General features: G+C 51.4%; 1 protein-coding gene across 1 annotated transcript in view; it reads right to left on the bottom strand.

Moving 5' to 3' along the window:
- The window catches only part of LMF1 (lipase maturation factor 1), a 225,792-nt gene that overhangs the window by 23,576 nt on the left and 182,683 nt on the right, over positions 1-19,533 (bottom strand). The window contains exons 11-17 of the mRNA XM_065684805.1: positions 13,562-15,438; positions 12,602-12,672; positions 11,575-11,754; positions 10,113-10,210; positions 9,758-9,819; positions 4,835-5,152; positions 1,370-1,546 (exon numbers count right to left, since the gene is read on the bottom strand). Coding sequence (XP_065540877.1) covers positions 15,264-15,438 — 175 coding nt within the window. The 3' untranslated portion in view covers positions 1,370-1,546; positions 4,835-5,152; positions 9,758-9,819; ... (2 more) ...; positions 12,602-12,672; positions 13,562-15,263. The remainder of the gene's footprint in view (positions 1-1,369; positions 1,547-4,834; positions 5,153-9,757; positions 9,820-10,112; positions 10,211-11,574; positions 11,755-12,601; positions 12,673-13,561; positions 15,439-19,533) is intronic.

Genomic DNA, 19,533 nt, shown 5'->3' with positions numbered 1-19,533 from the left:
CAGCAGATGGCAAATTGAGGTGAAAAAATGCTGGAAAGGCAAAGGCAGGAGCCCGCTGCACCGCTGCCTGTCCCTTTGCATTCAGTTCTTGGTCAGCTAAATTGTTATTGAATAAGGCAAGCTGCGTCAAAAATGTGCTTTAATGAAGTGCAGCAGGGGCTCTGGCATCGTTTCCCAAGCTCCACGAAGGTTTTAATCCCCCAGCTCTCCAAGCCACTGCGCGACATATGCTTTAAAGAGGAGATTTCTTGCTCCCTGGTATTTCATGCATGTCATATTTTAAAGACATGCTGCCAGTTTAGTTTAGGCCCAAAACGTTGGTGTCATTTAGGGGGGGATGGAGAAAGGGGGAGATACTTCAGCAAAGGGATTAAAAATAATCCCAATGCCACACAGAGCACAGTCCGAGTCCCCCCATGTCCCCACCAAGAAGCCTAAAGGTGTCCAAAAGGATTTGGGAAGGTCTGAAAATGGCAGGGGGGTGATGGGCATCCTCTACAGCCAGCCTCACATTCCAAGGAGGATAATCCCAAGGGATTCTCCAGGCACCAAGAACGGACTTTGCTAATTAGTCCTGGCTTATCTCAAGCAAACTTTCTGCTCTGTTTGCTTAAGACGGGCCTGCAGTGACTAATATCTGGAGCAGGGAGGAAAAAGCCCTCCTGGCATCTCTCTTCTTGCCTGGGAGAGCCTCGCTCAGGGAGATATTAAAGGCTTTTGTTTCCAGGAGCTGTCAAACCCCTCACCTTTCACAAGCACTAAAACGGCCAAGGGAACAAATCTATGTGAGTGGAATAATAATGTTTAAGTCGTAAATTGGAGCCTGTAAATCAAGGAGTGACGGGGTGGGCGGTGTAATGTCTCGTGAGTTAACATTCGAGGTTTGCTTTCACCTGAGGAAAAGGGGAAAACCAGCCAAGTCTCTGCCCTCCCACTCCAGAGATTGCTATAAATCATCTTAATGTTACACTTCTGCTCTTAAATAGACCAAAAGCATGAGCGTGGGGAACAGACAGTGGAACTGGGTGATTTAAAAAGTACAGTGCTAGGAAGAAAGCTTTAAAAACCCCCAAACAGACCCAAACCGTTCCCTCACTGCTTTTAAAGCCGAGGGTAAATCCTGCACTCTAAGAAACACACCCCCCATGGACCAAACCTTGGTCCTGCTGTGGTGCTGAGTTTGGTGAGGGCATAGGGACAGTTTGGGTGCTGCTTGCAAACCATGGAACAGGCCTGTCTGTCTCCATGGGTTTGAATTTCAGAACCCAAACTGGGGGACTCAATGCACCCCAACTGGAAGCAACAGCAGAGGAACCCACCCCGATCACCTCACACAGGGGACATTTGCAGACCTGGGGTTGTCACTCACCTGCTAATGCAGTCCCACCACTCCAGCTCACCTCCTGGGAGGGCAATGGTGGGAAGTAGGGAACATGAGTGGAAAACCTCTGTGCAGTTGGGCATTGGGCTGCGTCCACATCCAGATTCTGCTCTCCCAAAGTTGAAAATATTGTTGGTTATTTTTCTCTGGGAATTCCTATTTTGTCTGGTTTGGATAAGAAGAATAAAACTCAGCAAATCTGAACACAGTCTCCTAAACACTGAAGATGCTTTTGGCCTCACTTCCTCCCTCCTCCATCACCGCTGCACCCGGTCCATTCAAGAGCAGATCCCCGCTGCTCCCACCCAGTGTTCTGCAGGGACAGCAGCCACCAGCTCACGGGGCTCCAACCCCAGCACCCAAAGGGGCCTTTGCCACCCCTGGGGCTGTCCCAGGACAGCAGTGAGGAGCGAGGAGCTGGCGTGGAAGATGCTGAATGGAGACATTGGGTTGAGGAGGCTGCGGCCGCATGGCCAGCAGAGCACAGGGAGGAGGAGGAGAAGGAAGGCATTGGCATGCGGAGCACAAGTGCGTGAGGGGCACTCTCCTCTGCCTAATCCAGTGGGTTCAAAGCAGCCTGGGCACAGCTGCAGTGTCTGAGCCCCAACAGGTGACAGCTCAGCTGTCCCCTCCCCACAGGGCTCTTATCTCTGTAAGGGGCTGGCCTGGGGGCCAGCTCCATCCTCCCCTCGGGAAGCATCCTGCAGCTCCACAGCTTCCTATGGCTCCATCCCCTCTGTGCCCATCGAGGTCGGATGGGGCACGGCTGAGGGGAGGCTCTGGTTGTGCAGAGTCCTCCAAAAAGGGGCTCGGACTTGCTGGGAAAGGCAGGACAGAGCTGTTCTGCAGGGTGCTGCTTCTGTGGAGCTGGCATTGACACCCTGAGAGCAGCACATGGGGTGTTTGCCCTGTGCTGACACCCAGTCCCTGCCTGGAATCATGGAAACAACCAGGCTGGGAAAGCCCTTTAAGCTCATCAAGTCCAACCTTTACCCCAGCACTGCCAAGGCCACCACTAACCCATGGCACTGAGGGCCTCATCTACACGGTGTGTGAACACTTCCAAGGATGGTGACCCCAGCACTGCCCTGGGAAGCCTGGATCATGGTCCCCTCCAGCCCCTGGTCCTCTGCCAATGGAGCTGGGAATAGGCTGGATCCCACCTCCAGCCCTGGGTAAATTCCAGTGTAAGGGCTACAGTGCAGCAGGGAAATATTTTATCCCATCACTTTGAAAACCCCTTTGCGAACTGCGTCCTTCCACGCAACTGCCCTCACTCCAAGTGCATCCAGCAGCAGCACCAGGAGAGGCAAATCCAGCCAAGCCTCTGTGCATCCACTGAAGCTGGAGGGATTTCTATTTCTCCTCCCAACTGTCTGGTTCCTCTCTGGAGGCTGCACCAGCTGAAGAGACCATCTGCCATGAGCAGGGTCAAAACACAGCAATGGGCAGGGGAGTGTGGTAGAACACTTGTGCCTGCCCTGGCCAGAATCACAGAGCCACAAAATGATTTGGGTTGGGAGGGACCATAAAGCTCGTCCCCCTGCCATGGGCAGGGACAACTTCCACTAGAACAGGTTGCTTCAAGCCCCTGTGTCCAACCTGGCCTTGAACACTGCCAGGGATGGGGCATCCCTGTCCCCCAGGGATGCAGCCGCATCCACAGCAGCCAGTGGTCACTGCAGGGCTCAGGCTGGGACAGTGGCACAGGCAGAGAGAGTTTGGGTCCACTCCTCCGTCCCGCAGTGATCCCATCCCCACTGTGAAGAGATGCCCCAATTTCCCTCATTTATATATGAAAAGAACAAAGCGTGACCTGAAATATTTCCCCGGCAGCTGCAGCGAGGCACAAAGGGTCACATAAACACCTCACTCACCTCCATGCACCCAAGAAACACCCATTAACATCCTCAACAGTGCAGGTGGGGGGGGCCAGATCCATGTACCCCCATCCCACTTAGCTGCTGCATTGCCAGCGACCCACTCGAGTCCCCTTAAGCCAACTCAAGCTGCTATTGTCTGAGCAGCACCATTATCCAGGCAGCCTCCAGACCCCCTTCCCCACTGCTCATTTCTCCTTATCTGCATAGTTTATTGAAAATTAAAATCCCTTTGCTTTTTTCCCAGGGCTCGGTCGGGAACGATCTCTTCTCTTGGCCCTACTTGACTCCAATTAGTTGGGATAACAAAGCTGCCGCTGTTGGAGGATTATTGACAAATGCTCAATGCAAAAGAGAATGGCAAGAGAAGGGTCTATTAAAATGACAACTTTCTAAGCCTGGAAACAAAACCTCCTGGTGATTTATAGTGCTGGGGAGGCACAGAAAACACCAATTCTTAGGTTTTCGATGGCATTTCAATTGATTGGTCCCCTCCTGCCATGACTTTGTGTCTTGCTTCTCTTCATTAACCAATGTGTGACCATCAGCATCCTGCAACGCCGCAGCATCCTCTCCCCACCCAGGACCACAGGGACATGACCACCAGCCATGGCTCCAGGACAGGAGCCTGGGGATACTGGAAGCATGGAAATGCATCCCGTAACAGAGAGGCAGCCCCATCCCTGCCCGTTTCCCAGGCCTTGGGCTCACTGACACCGTTCCCATGGGCGCCCATCGGCGCCGGCATTGGGCTCCTGCCCCTAAAAACCTGCTTGATGCAGCTGCAACTATGGCACAAAAGGACTGAGGAGCATTGAGAGCAGCACAACTCCCTCACTGATAACTCCTTAATGGCGTTTCATATTTTTTCCCTGGCATTTTTTTTCCTTGCAGATAAAAGAATAGGGGAGGGGTGTGTGTGTAAAAATGAAGGATACTTGATAAAGGGCAGTGAGTGTTATCCCTAAGAAAAAAATAAATGAAATAAATAGGAACCTCACAGAGCTTTTTCTCTTCCCTAGGTGGCTGGGGCAGCTGGCTCTTTAAATATTAATCAGGGCCTCATTGAGATGCAAATATGGGGAGAGGGAATAATGCTCCCGCAGCTGCGCAGCCCCGGCCTCCTCTCCACCATGAATGGGAATATCTGAGGACACAGGTGCAGGGAGCCGACCGCGAGCAGGATCCTGCTTAATAAGGTAATTTGTGAGCGATGCTCTATAGAGACGAACCGGAGCAATCTTTTACCACTTGACAGTATCTGACCACTAAACAAGGTGTTAATCTTCTAATTGTGGTGTTGACTGTTCCCTAGCACAGCGTTCCTGGCCTTTTGCCCTGACACTTGGCCAGTTAAAATCAACTTCACTGACGGGTCGGACGTGCGCCAACCGATCGGCGATAAATTATTTATTGTTCTATTTCCAGCATAACAAGTAAACAGGAAAGACAGGGCATCCCGCAGGGAAAAACAGTTTGGATGCACATCGTTGGACCGAGTCGTGTTGCTCCACATGGGCACCCCCATCCCCTGTGCCCGCCTGAGGCCGTGCTGTGCTCCCCTGGCTCTTACCTCTTTCTGCCGCGAAGGTGACTGCATCCCAACTTGTAGGAGCAAAGCTGTGTCCAGTGATGGGTTTGGTGGTGGCATCTGTGTTCAGGGTCCTGCGGATAGGGTTCTGGGGTGGTCGCCTCCTGTTCCTCATCAGCTCCTGGTGCCCACTCTCTTCTTGGTGAACTGGGAGGGCGAGAGACTAGAGGCACAAGAGCCTGTTACGGGCATCACTGTCTGTGATAACGGGGAAGCTGGAGCAGGATGCGGGTGGCAAACATGAGCTCCCCATCGCTGTGTCCTCGCTCCAAGGCCATCCATGACGGGGACCTTCAGCTGCTGCAGGGGAGACAACGGGGAAAGTGGGTCAGAGCCTTCAGCAGCATTTCACAGAACCAGAACCAGCAGAGTCAGAGGCCCATAAGTACCTGTAGGGCTCAAGTCACACATTTTGCTCCTTCCTCTTATTTCCCATTAGCATAGATGAGTCTACGGAGCAGGGAAAGATGGGAAGGAAAGGCCTCCATGAGGGCACCAGAAAGGCACCCTCCATCACCACCCAACATAACCCAATGTGCTGCATTGCTGATTTAAACACTCATCCCCCGTTGCCATGCTTCTTGAGAAGGGATGCCCTTGCCATATCCCATTCCCAGCTCTTGGGGCAGAGCTGGCCTTGGGGCATGGCTCATTCTTCCCTCTGACAGGCTCGATGGGGGCGTATTGGGGCCGCTCCATCCACACGGGACACAAGGGATGCATCCCATCCTTCTGTAACAGCAAGAGCAAAACAGCTTTGAGGCTGCGGATACAACACCCGCTGTGGCAGAGTATATTTAAGGTTTGCCTCCTGTGGTTGCCATCCTCCCTTTTCCCTGCCAAGCTTCCTTGCCCGGGCTCCTGGTGATGAATGACCTCGTCCGGGTACCGCCGGTACCAGGCGCGCGCAGCTGCGAGGCTGTTTCCCGGGGTGGGCGCTGCAGATGGCTGCTCCATCACAGCTGCCCGCTCCCTGCTCACAAAGGGACGGGAAATGCAATTAATTAGAGAGCAGGAGGGAGCGGGAAGGGATGCAGGGATGTCACAAGGAGCCGACCCGGAGCTTGCCCTGTGACCGGCACGTCCAGCCTTGCGCAGCAGGCTCCGGCTTTGGGAAGATGCAAAGGGGTCTCGGGGCAAGGGTTTCTGTGTGGTGCTGTCATTCCCAAATTCCCGGAGACAGGGAGAAGCACAGCCTCTCATCCTTGTCTTCTGACTCAGCTTCTGACTCTTCTGATGTTAGCTCCTGGCCTCTGGGTTCTGCTCAAGGGGCAAAGCTCAGCTGTGCTGCGTTCCCTTGCAGGCAGGGCTGGATGCGGCTGCTATAGCCTTTGTATGCAAGTGCTACAACCACTGTAGGTACGGGCAGCATCTCCACACTGTCTGGGAACAGACAAGACCATCTCAGAGACTGAAATCATGTAAATTCAGTCACCTTTGAATCTGTTGACAGCTCAGCAAAACCTTCTTAGCATGGGTAAAAGGTACTTTATTCCAGGAGATAAGAACAGTTCTACTTAGCCTTATAGATTGGCCTTTTGTTTCCAAAGTATATTTATCTGCCTTATTACCTCAGCACTCTCAATATTATTAACAATAAATCACGACTAATTACTGTTATTTTCTATACAAGGAATTTGCCTCTTTCAACACTTCATTGGGAACAAACTGGACCTATAACCTGGAGTGCAGAGATGCTACTTCCCCACTTAGAATCCACTTTCCTTCACTTCAGGGCTCTCAGATTTGGTGTAGGAGACAAAGATTAATTTGCCAATTCAATGCACCCTGCCAGGGCGGCACCCCAGGGGTTGTTTGTGCTGCACTGGGAGGTTTAAGGCCCCCAGTGCAAGAGCCATTGTGTCTTACATTGCTGCCAGAGTCCACTGCATGGATCTATCTCCCATCCCTCCCATTTGTCACCACTGTCTTAAAAGCAGCTCTTATCCGAGTTGACAAGCAGCAGGGACACATCATGGGCCTCAGCTGAAACAATCCCAAAAGGGCCAAACCCCATGGACCCAGAGCCGCTCTGGGAGGATGAAGTTTGCTCCTGTGGGCTGGAGGAGGATGTGGCTGAGCCAGCACCAAGAACCCTGCAGCAGACAGCTGCTGCTGAGGTGTCTTTTACCCTGGACCTTGTTAATGAACTGAAGCTTAGGAGAGAGTGTGTGGCTGGGCTAGACAGAGAATCAACCAGGATTAGCAGCACAGAGCCCCCGAGCGAGGATTGGGCTCTTTATCCCTACACTTGAAACCCAACTCCTCGCCACAGCCGCCTGGAGGGATTCCTCCCTTCCCGACGCTCCAGCCATCCATCACTAGCTGGGAAAATTACCTTATACAAGAGCTTTTACACCAATAGGACAGCTAGCCCTTGGGCTTCTGCTTTTTATTCCATTTTTCCATGGAAAAACAGAGGTCAGGCAATGCCTCAGCCGTGGTGCCTCTCTGCCCAGCCTGCCTGCATCAGGGAACAAACACTGGGATAAACTCTCCAACATTCCTCAAACCAACCCACACAAGGTAATCTGCCTGCAGCACGGCATGGCCTGGTGGTAGATCACCTGTGAGAAGGGAAAACAAAGACATCTAAGGGGAAAAACAAATTCCCTGTCTCAGCCAGCCATGCATGTACATGAGGAGCTGCAAGGCGAGGGCATGGAGTAGTAAACAGCTCATTCCCAGCTAAGAGGTGCTGCCAGCCAGCAGTGATGCACTTAGTATGTGTGCTCTATATGCACACCATAAAAATAATGCTTTGTGAAGGATATAGAAGTATCCAGGCAGGGCCAGGCAGCTGGGAATCTGTCAGGAGGAAGTACAGGCAGTGGGATCCGGCCAGAAGAATTGCTCCAGCTTCTTGTGGGGTCGAAATGACTTAAAAGTCCAACTGAAAGCATCCTGCTTCCCCTTCAGGAAGAGCTCCAGGCACAAATCATAGAATAATGGAATGGTTTGTGTTGGAAGGGACCTTAAAGCTCCTCCAGCTCCAACCCCTGCCACGGGCAGGGACCCCTTCCACTGGAGCAGCTTGCTCCAAGCCCCTGTGTCCAACCTGGCCTTGAGCACTGCCAGGGATGGGGCAGCCACAGCTTCTCCGGGCACCCTGTGCCAGGGCCCCAGCACCCTCATAGTAAAGAATGTCTTTCTAATATCTACTCTCAGTCTCCCCTCTGTCAGTTTAAAGCCCTTTGCCCTTGTCCTGTTCCTACAGCCCCTTGTCAAAAACTCCTCTGCAGGTTTCTTTCAGCCCCTTTAGGTATTGGAAGACTTACAAAGGAAACAATACAATCCACGCTTTTTTCCCCTTATAAACCAACCATTTCATCTTAACATGAGGAGGGAAGAAAAGCAGTAATTCATTTGAACTTTCCTCCCTGGAAAACAATCTGGAGAACGCCCCATTCTGCAGAAACACACAGGTAAAACCAGAGTGACCCATCCTGCTGCTCATCCCCTGCGTTTCCAGAGCACATGCCCATAGCATCTGCAGTGCCGGGTGGGATGCCTCAGTTGCTCCTTCCCAAAGAGCCATCCTGCAGTGGGTATTCCCCACTTTGGGCCCAACATGAGCCAAGGCTTTGCACTAGACTAACACTTAATAAATGTTCACATGAATTAGCTGAAGGTGACATTGCACAGCCTGATTCCTGACTGCGAGCTGCCAGCCCAGGCCGGGGCTGGTGGTGCAGATGTGTGTTCCTGGAAAATGAAAGGCCATATGGTAAATATGGGGAAAAAACCTCTAATACATATATATATATATATCTATACACACACATATATTTATATATGCCTAAATGCTTTCTCAGCTGATCAGATTTTACTTGGTTAATCAAAGGTTGCGTGACAAGCTGAATACCCATGAGCCGATGCTCGGCCTCACCCCTCTTGCCTCTCCTGCGAGCATCACTCCTTATCCTGGACATGTGCACCGGAATGGGACAAGTTGTGGGACAAAGCTCCACCAAAAAATCAACCAAGCTCCCCTTTTACAAGGCCACTTTTACAAGGATAAAATGATGCTCCTCAAAGTAAGGATCAGAAAATATCTATTCAGCCCTAAAGTGTGTTCACCAGCCAAACACTGGGATTTCCTCTTCTATAAACCTGGAAAAGGATCCAGTGCGGCTCGCTCCATGCTCTATAACGAGCAATTATTCCTTTCCAAAGTAAAATGAAATGAGAACCATTCCCATAATCACCCACTGGATTTTATCAGCATGTTTGGGTTACGCTTTCTGCCCCTTTGGCTAATACCTAATTGATTCTTTAATCTCGACAAGTTTTTTTATTGACTGATACAAGAGCTATTTAGCCCATGGAAAGCAGGCTGCAAACCCTCTGAGACCCACGACACAGGGCTGGGATGACCTCATCTGAAGCCAACGCTTTATTTGATAATCTATCACTTATTTATTATTCTAAGTAACCACTTGCAGGTGGTGTGATTTTAGTGTAATTGTCCCAGCAACAGGCACGCACAGGGAAAAGGCTCAGCAATGTGCAACCTCATCCGGAGCGGCTACCGTGGAGGAAGCAGGCTCCCAGCCTGTGCTGGGGGAAATGGGGGGAAAACCCCATGTTCTGGGGATGGGAAGGACATGGCAAAATCCAACTGACTGTGGAAGATTGAAGGCCAGGCCTCATCCTGCTTGCAGGGGGAAGAAGGAGGCAGAAGAGGATGGAATACCCCAATGCCATCGGTGGGGACCTGTGTGGTACGCAGCATCCACACAGGGATGATTCGGCACCTTCCTCCCTACCTGCCTGTGTGAGAAACATGAGCAGAAGGAGGATTTTAGGGAATTACAAGGTACCAGGACACGGATGTCCCTGGAGAGCCTTGCACCAGGTTAGCATGGTCCTGTTCCCCAATGGGTCAGTGCTGGGATCACTTACCGGAGCAGCATGGATGGTACATGGGCTCCAGAAGGCTCAGGCTGGCACAGCCAATGTAAATCCTGCATAAATAAAGGGTTTGGGGTTTATTTGTTGATGTCTCCATATTGGTTTTTATCTACCCCAGTCTTGGGGTGGGTTCCCAGCCCTTTGCCATCCCCTTTAGAGCAATGGGCCAAGGTGGGATGGATGCTCCAGGGAGGTGCCTTCGGCTCAGCACCACCAGGAAGCCTGAAGGCAGAAAGCCACCACTCCTGTGCAAAAACCAGACCTGACAAGGGTGTCCGCACAGCACAAACCGTGGGGTCTGTTCCCTTCCCATCCCAAGGAGCTCTGCTCCCATCGGACCACTTACCAGGCTGTGCTGCTCTCCAGACTGGAATCTGGGAGGAGGCAGCGGATAGAAACCAGCCAGTGAATTGACAGCGCGACTCGGAGCCATCCAGCAACAGGCTTTTAAGATCAATTAGTCCTGCATTAGTCTCTGAGACTTCAGAGCTAGGAATCCCCCCAGGATTCGAGCCACTTCGAGTGTTTTCCCTGTGAGGAGAATCAGGCAGGTACCAGGAAGCATCACTGGGAGCAGAGTAGCTGCCTTTGGGCATATCTATGCCCTCATTGCCTGCCCAAGCTCCTTCAACCAAGCCAAGAGCCCTCAGGAAAAGAGGAAAATGGTATTTTGAGTGGCAAGACCCTGTTGTGGCTTCAGTTTTAACCCCAGCTGAGGGGGAAAGAAAAGGCAGGGGGTTGGGAGGATGATTTTTTTCATTAAAATAAGAATCGATCCACAATGAAAATAGACTTCTAATGGGAAAAGCTGAGTGCAAATGGAAGCTTTTAAAGATCCTTTTGAGTGACAATAACCTGAAGACCCTCCAGGAACTCCAGCCTAGAATAATCAGATTAAATGAAAACTAATATACGATCCTGAAATTCATCCCATGCTGGTCTAAACTTGGAGCAGCTGCGTAATTTAGCCTACAGGTTTCTGCCTCATGCCCAGCAGTTCACACTGAATTGTTTAGCCAAACTTAATCTACTGGGAAGGGAAAAAGCTCTTTCCTTTAATATGTGTTAAAGTAAAGCCAGCTTCTAAAAGCAGCTGGGAGCAGGGAAGGTACAGGAATCGTACAGGAATCCATGTATTTTTCACAGGAACTCCCAGACTGAAGGTTGGCTACTTTAAAACAAGTAACTAGAAGTTAGAAATGATCCAGGAATAAGGAAATCTCAGCGTTGGCGCACTGAAGCTGCTGATGTGGGTAATACCAGGGCTGAGCCCTGCATGAGGATCTTGCATAGGCACAAGCCCACCTTCTCCAGCAGCTCCTCACCACTGACCCCACTGGGCCACATTCCCAAAACACGGATCAAATCCACACTTTTAGCCAGAGAAAGGTTTGAAAATGCAACCTGGGTGGATGTCAAAAGATGAAAGGGAAGGAATTACTTTTTCCTCCCAAATCTTAGGGGTTTTACACCAACCCTAGAGGTTTTCATTACAGGAAGGCTGTCTCTTTGAGGAGTTTGGCAATGGGCAGATGCCCTCCCAGGGCCCAGTGACCAGCGTGGTGATGGTGGAGTTGGGAACCTCTCTGTGCTCCTGCAGCAGAAATAAATCCTAATGGGAAAACAGAAGCTTGCTTTGCTTTGATCTGACAATGTCCCCCAGGATGCCTCAGTGGCAATGGGAGCCTGAGCTGCTCAAGGCTGATATGGGGCAAACAGCCTTGCTGCATCCTTCCCGTCGAGTGGCTTTGGGACCTAGTTGGACCTCAGAGAAAAACAGTAAGAGGGAAAACAGGACGCAGAGAAACCTTTGGATCATTGGGATGAGCTGGGAAAACACAGCCAAGAGAAGGGAGTTGTCACAAAGGGGTTCAGCTGATCATCGTTTTGACGGATGGATCCAAACTCTGCACCCCAGGCCCATGGAATTGGTGTCAGGACTCTGATTCCCTCTGCTGGGTGCTTGGTGTATGCCCCCATCTCTTCACCTGAGGAAGAGGAGCCTGTCAGGAACAGAGCACATTCATCTTCCAAATGGATTTACAGCACATTGACTTGGGAATGCCACAGAGTTTTACAGGGCAAAACCCCCTCTCCAAGCAAACCTCTAGTCAACAGGTAACACAATGTGGTTCCGATTTCCTCCCCCCTGAAAGAATTGTTTCTTCTTTACAATTTTTATCCCAGGGAAACGTTTCTAATTTAATCCCCTCATGCACCTTCCTCACTGCCTTTGAATGTGTATTATCTTCCAGGCAGCGCTCCGGAGCGGAGTGAGCAGTTTTGATTGAAAAAGAAAAGGAAGAGAAAAGGGGGAGAAATAAAAGCTCCACAAGCACAAGCAGGAATGGAAATGCTGGTCTGGGTTCCATTAGCCCTGACCTAGAGGTTGGGAAGCAAAAGAAATTAATTAAATTGGGAAGGAGGGAGGCCAGCACCATTTGGGGCTGCCCGGGGGATGTCTGTCACCCATCACCCATAGAGGGGGGCACCCTCACCCCGTGCCCTGGCACATACAGAGATGGATGGGAATGGGGAGAGTGACTTAACAGTGACTTAAATCCCCTGGCTTTGTGTGGAGGATCCCAAGGCAGGATGGGTGCAGCCATGGAGGTGGGATCCTAAGGGGCTTTTTGCTATGGGAAGTGCCCTCCTGGGAGCAGGGTTGGCCCCAAAGAGATAGGGATGGTGCTGGTGACAGGGGACAGAATGGCACAGGCTCTGCACGTGGATGACCCCGGAGCTGGGAAGGTGCAAAGTGACTTTTCATGGGAGGTTCCATAATCTCATCACAGCAGAGAGCACATGGATGTGTGCTGCTCCTGGCCAACTCACCTGCCAAAAACATCCTGCCCAAGGTCCTGGGAGAGATGAGATAGGACCATGAGACAGGGTCCAGCCTTGCTCTGTGCATCCAATTCCAGGACCCAATTCCAGACATGGAGAAGAAAATACAAATGAAGAAAATGCTTCAAGTAATCTGTCAGTCCTGGATCACACATCACACAGATGGGAGACGCTCAGCGTGAAGCTGTCCTGGTATCTCCCACACCTATGGAGATACACTCCCATACTCCGTATCTCTGTGGAGATAAAACCCTGCACCCAAGACCTACACCACCTCTTGATGGACGCAGCCTGGGCTCCTCCATCCCCAGCCCCTTGGCAGGTCAACCAAGCCAGGAGGGACGATAATGGGAGCGAGATGCGAGATCGCGGCCCTCTGCGCGCTAATCAGAACAAAATGTTCTGCCATTGTTCACACAGAGCGTTGGTTTCCAACTATGGCAAACATTTAGGAAAACACAATTGAGTCATAAATGTGATTTACAATTTGGAGCACCCTGTATGTTACTACAAGCCCTGCAATTTGTCTGGGTTTGAAAAAGACCCAAGGAACAGAAAGGACTTTCCCAGTCTCTGGCCAAGAGCATTAACATCTTGCAGACGCATTGCAGCTTCAAGTGACAGGCACTGTATTCCCAGTGTCAGCCATCACTCCCAGAATACTGGCTCATCCCTGGGAAAGTCAGGCACACACCAGGACCCCACATACTTCGGACCCTCCTGCTCCCTCCAGCCATCCTGAGCTGGATCCACCAGAGATGGAGCAGCTGAGAAAGAAAAGCAACCCCAAACCAGGAGGAAGCCCAAACGTACCCTTGGACACACTGGAGAAGGGAAGGGTGAGTGGTGCTTTCACAGCCTGGGATCACCAGGGCTGTGATCAGACACTTGGACACAACACCAGACACTCCTCAAACACAGATAAGTGCCAGGACACCTAGGACTCACCTTATTTACCACCCATCATCTTGGTCTCATGGGAGCTGGCATCAGGGCAGGCATCGCAGGACTGCGCCCAGGGCCTGGCTGCCCTCCTGGGGCTGCTGCTCTTGTCCAACACTTTTGATGCTGGGCTCAAAAATGAGTGAAGCTCCTGATGGTTATTCAAAGCTGTTTGCTTTCATCCCTTGCCAGAAATATGCCCATTTGGTTCAGGCAGGCAAAACGGGGGGAGAAATGTTTAAAATGGCATTTCTGTGCCCGCACCCACAGCCTGTGCTGCCCCGGGCCAGTGCCAGTTACTGATTGCTTTGCTTTTCCCAGTTTGGACCCATATTTCTTTCAAAACCACATTCAGATGCTTTTGGCACATCTCACATGGGAGGGGATGGGCCCTGAGGACAGAGATGTGGCCACCACCACTGCCCCACAGTGCCTGTTGGTCCCCGCGAGGTTGGTGGCCCCTGCCTGCCACACAGCAACGCTTTCCCCTTGCACATGGCTTGGGCTCAATTTGCTCTGGAAGGGTGAAAGCCTCATTGTAAGCTTTCCGGCCACTGGAATTCCTCCCCTGGGTGCCAAGGGGAATGTCTGCAAAAACCCAGAAGGAAAAGCCTGGAAAGCTCCTTTCTGTGCTTCCCCCTGCCCTCTCCTGCCTGGGTGCATGGCTGTGTAGACTGCGGTGCTGGACCATGCCCATGGGATGCTCGACTCCTCCTGGATTGCAGCTGCTCAGACACCTCCTGCTCCCCAAACAGGCAGATTTCAGCCCTGGGGCCAACAACAAAAAAGCCCCAGTTGTACAAATCCCAGGTTAAGCAAACAGGAAGGCGCAGCCCAGGCCAGGCCCTGTTCAAACAAGCCCTGTTCAGAGGTGGCAGGGCTGGCGGCAGATGTGTTGACTCCTGCCTCCTTCCCTACCTGGAGACCCAAAGCATCAGCAGCACTGGGACACGGGACAAGGCGGCCGCACAGGGCTGTGCTTGTCCTCAGGGCTGAGTCACAGAGCCCACACGGCAGCTCCAGCAAGGAGCTATTTTGGGTTCCTCAGTAAACCTGTGGCTTTCTGCAGGCGAGCCTGACACAACGGGGTTTTATGCATGGCTTTGATCTCTTTTTTCCCCTTGCAAGAAGAACCATGCGCAGCAGAAGGTGCAAACAAGGAATCGATTATGATAAACCACCCCAGGCACTTGCTGGCTGTTTCACACACCAGCCACGTCAAGCTCTCACTTCCCTCTCATCACTGTGATTTGGGCTCACCAAGTAAAACCAACGTGGTGGGACAATTTGGGGTGATTTTAAACACAGATGAGGGGAGACTCCAAACAGCAGGGACAAGGGAAATTCAGGGTGAGGTGATCCCAGGGTGTTTGGGTCAGGAAAAGCAACACCAACACCTACCCTAAACTAACTGTGATGTTTGTTCACCTTTCTCCCAAATCCTATTGCTGACGATTTCTGGAGCAGCCTGGCAATAGAAATCAGTCACCAGGCAAGGCTGTGATGAGAAGGATGAACAAAAAGAAAGATGAGAAAAATCAGAGCACAACAGCAGGTGGGCAGGTTGGCTGGGAGCCTTCTGTAAAATATGTGTAAGCAAGGGTATGGGTAAAAAATACAGAGAGAGGCAAGAGATATTGTTTGTAAGGGAGCTGCTGCTCTCCTTCTTTCCCAGCTGGTCCCTCTTGACCTTGCTCATCCTCCTCCATCAGTCCCGCATGGGGTATGGCCAATTCCTGTCTTCGTAGAACTTCTTCAGGCCCTTGAGGTTGACAGGGGGGAAGTAAGGGCCGAGCCTCTTCCGAATCCACCACTTCCCCTCGCTTGCGTGCTTTCCCCCGGGTTGGCTGAATTTGTACTTGAAGTGTTCCCCTCGGATCCACCTGCAGAGAGACAAAGCACAGCCTCATCAGGAGGGGATGGCAATGCTGCTTAGTGAAGGTGGAAAGGCATCGGTCTGTATTTACAGGCCCTGGGAGTGGAGGTTTTGAGTCTTTCCGTAGCTGGATGGAGAAATGAGCTTGCTGGTGCTCAGCCTGGCTGGCTCCTGCATCCTGGTGCTCCATTCATCCATCCTTGGGATGCTCACATTCAGAAGCAGCGATGCGGCCATCCCTGATGGAGTGAGGCAGTGGAGAGCTTTCGTGCTCCTCTTAGAATCCCAGACCGATTTGTGTTGGAAAGGACCTTAAAGCTCAGCCAGTACCAACCCTTGCCATGGGCAGGGACACCTTCCACTGGACCAGGTTGCTCCAAGCCCCATCCAACCTGGCCTTGAACACTGCCAGGGATGGGGCAGCCACAGCTTCTCTGGGCACCCTGTGCCAGCACCTCAGCACTCTCACATGGATGCAATTTAATAATGATGCACCAGGCAGAGGAGCTTTAACAGCCCCCTGTGCACTCCCACCACCACCAGCAGCTCCATACACCTCTCTACAACCAAGTTTGAAAGAAAAACAGCAGGAAAATTGTTTTCTAAGAGCAACTATGGAGAGTTTCTGCCTGAGTATAGAGCTCAACTCCAGCCCCAGCATCCCTCAGCCCCAGCCCACGGCTGCTCCTTCTGCTCCACAGCTTATTAGCAGAGCTACGAGCGCATCTGTTTTCTGGCTGCCCTGGGAGCTGCCAGAAAAGGAGCTTTGCAAACAGTGCAGAAAGAAGCATTCATCAGTGTCGCCAAACACATTCGGAGCCTGACCGTGCCGCTCGGTTCGGTCCCGCTTGATGTAGGGCATGCTGACAAGAGAAGGAGTAACACCCCGGTGCTCCAGCGATGTGGTCCCTGTTTGCAGAGTGCATCGCTGCCTTTGCTGGCTAAGTTCATAAAATAAGCCACAAAATAAAAATGTCAAAGTCATGTCAATGCTCATTTAAACCTGCTTTGCTTCACTACTAAAATACAAACCCTGCTACTGAGCAGGGCACGGCGCTCCCGCAGCTGCTCGCTGCGCCTCGGGCAGCCATAAAGCTCCTTCCTACTGCTAAAATAATTAGGGATGACTCCTGTATATTTGCCATTAGTGCTCACCTTTGGAACGCTGCCACTCCAATGGGAGATTGGAGACAACAGATTAAAAGGTCTGCTGTCATCATCACATCTCGACATCTCAATTCAGATCTTGCTGGGTACCCAGATGGGTGATACAGGAGTGATTCTCCTAACACAGCACATGAACACGGAGCTGTTCCTCACGCCCATCACTTGCTGCTTGCTGCCTTTCAGCAACCCACAGTAAATCTGTTTTCTGATTGTCTCCTGGCTGGAATGAAAGCAGGAAAAATATCCCCATGCTTCCCCCTCTGCTGAGGATAAAGAGGTGGATCCAAGGAAGGCCAGATTAAAGCATCTGGAGCTGCACAGGGACGGCTCTAATTTAAACAATGGGTTAAGGCTGAGTGCTGAGGGAAGAGTGGGGATGGAGATGTCCCCCAGTTCCATACCATCCCACAGCAGAGCCTCCTGGGCCACCCCAGCATTCCCCCTTCCTGCCTGCTGATAGGAGCTGCAGGGAGGCAGGATACCAGCCCCCAAATACAGGAAGGTCAATGGGAAAAGGCAGAGGTGATGCCTTAGCCCTGGCTGGGGCTCAGGGTGCACAAACCTGCATCTCATCACCATAAATGCTGCCCTGCAGCTGCTGGCTTCATTACAGCCAGGGCTGCTTCTGCACCTTCTCTCCCTCCTCTTTGCTGAGGCTGCTCAAACGGGGGCTGAAGTGTTGCTCCCACAGTGTTTACTTCACAGGAGCACAAAATTTCCTGTTAATAATTAGACATTACAGAGCAGCAACATTCCCGTGGGCCTGGGTCGCCTCCAGGCTCCTGCCCGGGATGGCTGGAGATTTCCAAGCTGCTTCCTTGCCTTCTTGAATTCAAAATACCACATCCACCTCCCCAAAAAGCTTCAGGGGCTGATTTTATGTCAGTTCCTCTCCTGCTCGACGCCTCCCTCTGCCTCCCACACTGGGGATTTTGGGGGTTTTCTTCACTAAGCAACTGCAGAGCATCTACCAAGCTGGACCCATCTCCGTGTATACCCATGACGTGGGGATAATGGGGTGCCCCATGCAGAAGGAGCTATCTGCGAACGCCATCAGGCAGAATTCCCATTTTCTAGATGGGGATGCAGAGCACAGAGAGCAGTTGACTTATCTGAGCAAACCTGGGATGCCTCAGGAGATGTCAGGTCTCTGCACCAGACACAGAAGCGCCTTCTCCCCAACCTCAAGGACTGTCCTATAACCCCTCTGGAATGAAAATTTCCTTGTTGCTTTCGAACAGGCTTTGCCCACATTAAATAATACCTATCATCTGATTTGGTATGATTTTTCCCATATGTTCTCTGTCTATTAAAACGCTCATTATCAAAGGGGCTGACATGTAAAACTAGAACCGTGTGAGCATTAAAGCAACCACATGCAACTGAAGTTGCATTTTTGTGGCATAAAGTTTGCCTTTCTATCTATGTTTCAAACCCTTCTGTTCAGAGCCTAAAAAAGAACCTTAAGCGTCCCCCCCAAACTCCCAACTTCTAAATTCAGCCACAGTCTTGTCCCAACCACAATCACTCTGCTTCCCCCAGCATGCTCCCTCTGAGCCATGACCTGCTGTGTTGCGATGCATGGTCCACATTAGGATGACAAGATCCATGGAGGAGGAACCTGCACAGCTCTGTGGGCTGTGGAGCTTGTAAACTCCACGCTGCGCTCTTCCAGGAGCTGAACCACTCACCCAGTGATGAGTTACAAAGCTCTGGAACACCACAACCTCAGGGCTCCTGCACCGCCAGCACTTCTCTGGAATCCAGGACACAAGACTTGAAGGTTTCTGGGAAATGGAGGTACCAAAGAGCCTTCACACAGCTACAGCAACCAAAGTGTGGAGAAACTGCAATGGAAATACCTCTGGGCAGCAGAATACCTCTTAGCATCAGAATCTGGATGACGACAGCAGCATCTGGACCCTGCGCTATCCATCCTCTCCATCCGTCCCATGGTTAGTGGGAGAAACATGGAAAACCTGGAACCTTTCCTTGCAAGACTCAAGTATGTAAAAGCTGCAGAGTTTAATACTCACCAGAGCCTCTCATTTCAGGGCTCACAGAGTTTACAAGCATCACTTGGAGCCCTGGACAGCTTGTAACTCAGGTGAGATGCTCGCATGCTGTCACCTGCATCCCAAGATAGCACTACAAGCTACAGCTCACCTTATCAGCAATTGCTTGTGTTTTGTGCAACTCTGTGGCTCAAAGACCTTCTGGCTGGTGGAAGAGATCCAGAGGTCTCTGAGCCCCCTCTGATGTAGGAGAGAGCCAGCATGCATGAACCATACTTGCTGCTCTAGGGACATGGGAACATCCTCAAGAAGGTCATGAAGAAGTTATCTGACTTCATCTACATCAAAAGGAGTCTAATGCCACATGGGTCACTCATGCTGGGAGAAGGATGGGCAAGACTCCTGTTTCAGAGGAGACAGACAAAAAGGTCAAGAAGGACAATCCCGGCTGCAAGCAGTTTCCCAGGATTTATGGAGCAAACACAACCGGCAGCTCCTCCTGGCTCCCTGGGAAGCACCAGAACCGGCTACCACAGCCAGGCAGGAAATGGCTCAGGAGAAGAGTTAGGCTGAACCGGGTCAGGTCCCTGTGGAAACACACAAGGGATAAATAATCATTTGAGAAGCCAGAATCAATCCTAGAATGGTTTGGGGTGAAGGTACCTTAAAGCTAATCCAGTTCCAACCCCTGCCACAGCCCGGGACATCTTCCAGCAGAGCAGCTTGCTCCAAGCCCCATCCAACCTGGCCTTGAACACTGCCAGGGATGGGGCAGCCGCAGATTCTCTGGGCAACCTGTGCCCAGAATCAAGATATGGTCAGATAAAGCAAGTGAAGACATTTCTCCTCCAGGAGATGGAAACCCCTCTCTGCTATGACCACAACAGGACAAGGGAAAGAAAAGCCCCTTTGGCAGCTTC

Source organism: Lathamus discolor, chromosome 6, assembly GCF_037157495.1.
Source record: "Lathamus discolor isolate bLatDis1 chromosome 6, bLatDis1.hap1, whole genome shotgun sequence".
In the NCBI taxonomy this organism is placed as follows: domain Eukaryota; kingdom Metazoa; phylum Chordata; class Aves; order Psittaciformes; family Psittacidae; genus Lathamus; species Lathamus discolor.
Note: the sequence above shows the minus strand (reverse complement) of the source record. Positions and strands in the feature narration are given on the sequence as shown.